General features: G+C 40.3%; 1 protein-coding gene across 1 annotated transcript in view; it reads right to left on the reverse strand.

Annotated features, from left to right (window-relative positions):
- Window positions 1–7,169, reverse strand: part of igf2bp1 (insulin-like growth factor 2 mRNA binding protein 1) — a 57,508-nt gene extending 50,339 nt beyond the window's left edge. Inside the window, exons 1-2 of the mRNA XM_018698446.2 lie at window positions 6,319–7,169; window positions 5,045–5,105 (exon numbers count right to left, since the gene is read on the reverse strand). Of these exons, the coding sequence (XP_018553962.1) occupies window positions 5,045–5,105; window positions 6,319–6,493 (236 nt within the window). The 5' untranslated portion in view covers window positions 6,494–7,169. The remainder of the gene's footprint in view (window positions 1–5,044; window positions 5,106–6,318) is intronic.
- Window positions 7,170–7,605: the final 436 nt, after the last annotated feature.

Raw genomic sequence — 7,605 nt, forward strand, 5'->3', positions numbered from 1 at the left:
GAAAGTTCATTCTTGGCCTTGAGACAGTGGTTTGACAGAAACTCAAGGTCCACATCTGAGTAAACTCAATCCACTGGAGTAGACTGTGAGATGCAATTGAAAGCTCTGGAAAAAAATTTGGTGAACCCTGTGTTAACAGTTTTTGTCAAACCAGAGAAGCATTTTCATCATTACAAATATATGAAACACAGTTGAGCTCTATTCTATTTTTATCAACTTTTTGAAATTGTAGAGGAGGTTTTGCAGTTTCTACTAATTGCAGGAATATCAAACTGTGGTGGTGGATAATTAGTTTAAAATAATGCCCAACATGTTGTGATGGAAAAGCCGAGATAAACACAAAATGTTTTTTAATGACATCTGGAGTATGAATGTTTCATTCTGTGTAGATACACAGTAGTTTCACTCTATTACTAGAGTAAGTAGATACAAGATATGTAATAACATTATACATTGTAAGATTTCAACGTGATATCAAAGTCTGTCACCGCATGGCAGAAAAACTGGGATCTTCATCTGTCATCCATGTTTCCTCTACTATTCAGACCAAACATAGGCTGTGTTATCAAATCCCGCTCATTATAAAAGACACGAGAATAAATATCAGACAGTGAAGTGATGACAGTCCACGTGTTGACATGTCCCTCATTCAAAGCTCCACTGGTGTACAATACAAAGCTCCAAAGGAGCAACAAACACACTGGTTTTAGAGTCAATGCACCATGCCATACCAAAATATTTTACCAATTACTAGAAGCTGCAGAGATCATTCTATTCACAAAATTACAAAAATATCTTTCAACTTCATTTCACAACTAAAATTATCCACTTTAAATAACAGTGACCAAACTAAGATTATTTGAAAATTTTGTCAGCACAAATGTGACAGAATATATCAGACTAATATGGAGATGGTGGAGGAACAGCAGGAATGACTCACAAAACCAAGTGGTGTTGCTTTGGCTCATGATGATCTTTGATTGATTGATGGAAGCTGGTAGGTGAGATGGGACTTCACAAGAAAATAACTGTCCTTTTATCCATACATCACAAGGGAATACACAGAGCAAAAATGGGATGAGAAGGACGGGATCTGATTCTGTCTTTTTAATTCTCTCTCTCTCTCTCACACACACACACACATACACAGTGATGGGATTCTGTAGTGGTATTCATGTAGCTTTAGGATTGCTCAGCAATGCATGCTCAGGCACCTTGGATTTACTTTTTATTTTCTTAAATGAAAAGGGTTTTGTCTGAAGGTAGTGGAAGTGATACCTAGCACACATGAGGATTAACACAGGAGAAATAGTTGCATAGGGCAACTAAAAATATTAGACACCAATGCATTTTTTTTTCTAGTTCTGTGATTAGAAAAAGCCAACAGCATATTTGTTTTTGTTTTTTTTAAATGAGTATTTCTTGTCAGGCTCTACAACAAAAACTCTACATATTTAGATTGTAGACACTTTGCTGAAAACCAGATACTTTTTTGAATAAATTAAGTCATAGAGCTGTAGTTGGCTCCTACTGCTAGAGCATCTCACGGCGACAAGACATCTATCTTTCTGCACCAAAAAGGCAGAGTTGTGATTAAGAAAATAATCTAAATGAACTAGCCACACAAAAACTTACTGCAAATACATAAGGGTGAAAGGAGAATTTGCCACTGAAGCTGGTATGTTGATATGTACAGCCAAAAAATAGAGAACATGAGTACAGAGATAATGTTCTATTAACCAAACCGTGGATTTACGATAGATTTCTTTCTAAGTCACATAAAAATTCTAAAAATAACAAGTAGACTTTCTTAATGAACTAAAGCCAAATTTCATTTCAATGACATTCAATCTGATGTTAAATTGGTGTAAAACATTTATGTTTTTAGAAAATTGGAATGTTAATAAGTATATAACTTTCTGTAAATGTGTCTTGTGTGTTGTTGTGTGTTGATTCATTGAATTTTTTAAATGCAATTATTGGGATACCAACACTGCTAATATATATATATACATACATACATATATACACACATACACACACACACACACACACACACACACACACACTTTGAGGTGTTTGGTTGCACCAATAAACTGCACTTTTGCGAACTGGATCTGCAAGATTTTAACACAAATATTTTTGTGAAAATATTTTCTTATAATGCTAAAATGGTTTTTGGTTTGTGTTGCTGCTGTTGTAGATTAGCTTCACATTCACCATGTCTCGCTATTAGCATTCTGTACATTTTTCTTCTCCAGACACGATAGCTTGTTCCCTCTGAGCACATGTATATATATACATACACACACACACACACACAGAGACACACAAAATTTAGCCCCCCACTCTTGCACCCCTCCCCACCGTTCCTTCTGTTCCTCTACCACTCTTGCTGACCTCCCACAAACCTCTGCAGCCTGACACACATTTCTGTCAGCGTGATGATGAATATTATGACTGTCTCTGAAATTTAAAACCCCTCCATCTCCATCTTACAGCACTCAGTTTTGGTACATACAGAAGCACACCCATAGCGTGGTCAGGGGTCAGGGAGTAGCCACAGACAGCACCCCCTGCAGCCTATAAGGGGTTCAACACTGACGCTTATAGACAAGAGAGAAGGAGTGGAAGCCTAGAACTTCTAGTTACAAGACTACCCCCTCCCCCAATCCAGTCCCTCAAATAAAGGGTTAAGTTTCATGTGAATGCCCGCCCCTCCCATACAAACACACACCTCCAGTGGGATTCTATGACAGAATAAACTGCATACACCACCCACTACACACAGACCTTCTAACTTGAACAAACTTTCATAATTTGACAAGAATTATGTCAGATTAAAAGGAAAACATCAAAATTATATGAAACAGGTGCCACTGGTTAGTTCTAAAAAATCATTACTGATCATTTTTTGCTGATTTACTTTGTCAAAAAACACACCTTTTGAAAAACAAAAAAACCCTCTGTATATTTGTGTTCACTCAAACATCAAACAGATGTGTATGGGTACAATAGTTGTGTAGATGTTTGACATAAATATATAAACAATAATTATGGGACATTAATTTGGATACTTTGGCTCTCATGAGCTGTGTACATGAATTACATTTCAAAATGGAGCTTCCAAAAATTATTTTGCATAGTATCAATGCTCTCTGAAGAAAACTGAAACTCTTTTAACATTAACAATTGAACTATCCTAGCAGTGCTACTACAGGGTGAGCTAGACACGAAGAGGACCCAGAACGACACAGTGAAAAAAAAACAGCAGCCTGTGCAGTGTTCCTGCTTCACTGAGAGCTTCGCCATTTTACCCTCACTGCCTGACGTGGAGTGACTCCTCTTTGCGTGGAGGCACCACGTGTTGTAGAACCACTGAAAGGCCTTGGCTTGCCCATGGTGGCCCCCATCTCACAAATCACCTTTATCATTATGGCTCTTCAAGGTTATCACATGAAAGGTCTGGGACTCACAACACACAGTGTGCATAACACACAGCACCATTAGAATAATTTACTGACCCGCTGAGAGATTATAAGAAATTACAGTCTGCTGCCATGTTGGTTCCCTTAGCATGACGAGTGACCTGTTTCTGCAGCTAAACAAAAATTGTAAGATTCAGCCTCACTGCCTACAGAAAGACTACACTGCTGGTATTTTTGCACCACAGCCATGTTGCAACATTTCTGGTGCAGAGCAGGGACCTAAAACATGCTCAAATTAGATATTTAGCAATATTCACACAAACTCACATGACTGCTGATCACACATAATGTTAAAAAATATTTCAAGTAAACAATGAACCAGTAGGATGAAATCTACATCCACTAGCCATTTTGGTAATGGGAAACACACATAAGCTCACGTGTCCATATAGTGGAACATGGAGAACTGTGCACACTGCTCACCTCGTATCTGTGCCAAAGGTTACAGGCATGAAAGATGGTCTATAGGCAAATTCCATGGCACTGTTTAAAACAGGTCAAGTCAGGCTCTTAATACAGGACTGATCTAAAATGGACCATTTTAGATGGATGGATCATTTAAAAAACAAGTCTAAGCTACAGGTATATTATTTCCATTAAAACCATTACAACATCAATCACAATGATATAGTGGCAAAATATTTACACCACTATTCTACTTAAATTCCACAGCAGGCTACAAAAGATGTTAAAATAATAAAAAGAAATATTACAATTATTGTTTTTAGAAGAAATTAATCAGATTAAAATGGAGATTTATGCTAAAATTATCCAACATTTTGAAATACTTAAGGCTCCAGTAAATTCCAAAACCTCTAGCTGGAATTATATTCCTAAACAAAATTTTAAAAAATGGTTATCAACCTGAATTTAACGTGAATCCGTCATAATGAATTGTATGGATTTTTAAATAAAGATGCAGCTACAGATTAATGTAATCTTAACAGGTACATGGGCATACACTAAATAAATTCGTATGGGCCTACTAAATTGATGGTCTATGAATTCCAAACAGCTACGGAACACATACATTTAGTAAATGTATATTTCCCAGTTTAAGATCTTGTCAATAGTGTAGCTAAATGAAAGGGGCGGACCTGCAGCCTGCAAGGCTATAGTACGTGATTATAGACGAATCTGATGAGTTTACAAAGAATATTATCTCTAAATTCTTTCTGACTTCAGTTTACGCCACTCAACCACAACCAGCATTTTCAAATGAAGAGAAACCCCCATCTATACAACACAACACGGCAGGCTGCTAGCAAAAGCTGTCACAGTTGAGTCTCAGCAATGGCCGACAAAGTTGAGGCTCCACACAGTCACAGTAACAAACACAACCAAACTAGATACTACAGCGCCGAACACAGCCCTCAACTGGTTTGTAACAATAGGAAGACACAAGAGCACGTTTCGCCGGAACACTTGCAATTTAATCAGTGAAATCTCTCAATGATACTCCATGAAATAAAGGCCCGGATAAAGTGATGCAACACATGAAAGGGGTTTGAAGAGAAGGGGGGAGGGGTGATATAGTGCTGAGTACTGTTTAGTACCTTTGCTTCTTGGGGACGGAGTGCTCGACCTCAATGCGTTTCCCCTGAAGTTCCACTTTACCTGAAAAAAAAAAAAAACAACGGGTTCAGAATACATTGTGGCTACATGCTAACTACTAGCTATTTCAGGCCTGTGGTGGGAATGTGATGCATTCAGGGTATACAGCTAAAGTGAAGGGCTACTTACAGCTAACTTTTTAAAAGCCTGCGCTCCATTAAAGCACAATGAAGAACGCAAACCATAGCTGAGAATAAGAGTAAAGGCGGACAGGTTCAAAGGGCCCCAGACATCACTTAAGAATCATAGTACAAGTGAGTGGTCTAAGCACGTCACTTTGTGCCCCAAACTGTGCTATATGAACCCTCGGAGATACTGTTTAACAACATCTGAAATCTTCATTTTGCCCCATGACTGGCGGCGTGTCATTTACAAGAATTAAACTCCTCAAGCTGTTCAAAAGGGCTACTCTGGGAGTTTGGGTGTCCATGTTGGTGAGGTTTCATGTAGAAGAAGCAGAGGAAGCATGGCGACCTTGCTTCCTCACGGCTCATATGTAGGAAATCGTGAGAAATAAGCTAAAAGCACTGACGCCACGGGCTAAATCAAAATTTAACAATAATGGTGCTACTCGTCGATCGTTCTGATTCGTGATGGTGTGCGGCCTGTTTCGATAAGTGCACAGGGTAAGATATTTCTCTATCTTTGTCATAGTGAACTGTCGGCTTAAAGGGGGAGGAGAGCCAGCAAGGCTTCATTCTATATCACAGGAGAGTACTCAACCCTGTGCAAGGCGTGCAACACATCAAAATGCCACTCACATGCACATTTAGCACAACAACAAAAAACACACGACTCTGCATTATCGCAGTGTAATTGATAAATATATAAGGTAAATAATATCTCATTCGTTAAATTGCAGTCATGTGAAGTAAAGCTTAACGTTCGAAGCGGGCTTGGTTTTACTATATAGCTTTACGTTTACACTACGTGTGTCCCTCCCCCTTGCGAAAGTTGAATGGCCCCTCTGGGTATGTAGCTCTCGACACACTATGATTCATTAATCAAGCATCAATAAAATAATTGTGTGAATTTATTTTTATCCGGCACGTTCATGTAGCAGCCTCGGAGGAGGAGGGAGAGTGGAACTGGGGCACACCGCTGAAGGTGGGCTTGCAGCCGGGGCTGTACACCGGCGTCTATCGCTACACTGTAGAATGAATGAAAATAAAGGTGGAGGGGGGTCTTTGGTGGTCAGAAGTCCACCATAACTCACCAGAAAACGTCTCGATTGCCTTCATGGCCCAGTGATCGTCCGGACAATCCACAAACGCATAGCCGGTTTTCATTAGAAACTGTCCGGAGTATGGGATCTTGTGGTCGTCAAAGGTTTTTCCTAAGTCTTCGGCAGTCACGCTGTCGCCTAGATTCCCAATGTATAGCTTGTGCATGGTGGAAATTGTTTTTCCAAGTCCAAGACCGAAAAAGACAACCCCGGAATAACTATAATTGAAGCCAGCAAAAAAGTTTCTCTGCCGAATTCGCTAATAGCGCAACAAGATTTTGTCACACTTGCCCCACTGAAAGTGGAAATCACGTTAAATCGAAACACTGTCTAAAAAGAAAAAAAGACTTAAAAGGGAATACAAAACGGGACAAATATTAATTGTCGACAGTTAACTAAAAATGAGATTTCAAAAGTGTAAAAACAGATGGCATTGAATTTAGCTGTAAATCCAGTTGAATAAGTGGAGCAGGAGAAGAAATGAAATCCCCTGACTTGAAGCCGGCCCCAACAGACGAATAAACAGCAGCCTATAGCCTCACTACCGCACTGTGGAGGAGGTGGGTTGTACTGGCTGGGTTTGACGATGGGTCTATGGTGGAAGAGTGGGAAAACTATGGCGGGATCAAGTCGGGAGAAATGTTTTCCTCTCTCTCCGCCTCTCTCTCTAGCTCTCTACCCTTCCCTCTTTCAGCGATCCGCCTGCTGCCAGCGGAGGGGTGACGCCGCCCCTCCACCGACTCCAATTCATGTTTTTTTCTTTTCTTTTTTGTGTTTTTTTTTTCAAAGAGGAAACCACGTGGTCTATTTAGAGTAGGTTGGAGAGAGGAGGAAGGGGAGGGGGCCTCCCCATCTTATCCTAGGGTATTCACCATATGAGCGCGTGTGTACATGTGCGCGTGCGTGGGCACACAAGCCGAAACCCCCAATTCAGTGCTGTGCTCGCCCCACTCCGTACTATACTTGTGCACGGTGCAGTTTATGTGCTGTACTGGGGCTTTTATGCAACATGACGTACCACACATGCGCTTAATACGCTTCTGCTCGTGCTGGCCGAGATTAGGCTATATGGAGAGACAAGACTTCCTTTACTACACAGCAATGTAGGCTAAGCTAAAAGCTGAGACCGGACAGCCTCTGGGCGTCGAAATGTTTTGATTGCCTCAACTCACTTCGCCTTACACCACCCTGTATTGCTGAAGGCCTAGGTGACCAGAAACGCTTCACATTTAAATAACAAGGCACCGCCTGGTAATTCTGTTTCCTAGCACCCAAAGC

Source organism: Lates calcarifer, linkage group LG11, assembly GCF_001640805.2.
Source record: "Lates calcarifer isolate ASB-BC8 linkage group LG11, TLL_Latcal_v3, whole genome shotgun sequence".
Taxonomy (NCBI): domain Eukaryota; kingdom Metazoa; phylum Chordata; class Actinopteri; family Centropomidae; genus Lates; species Lates calcarifer.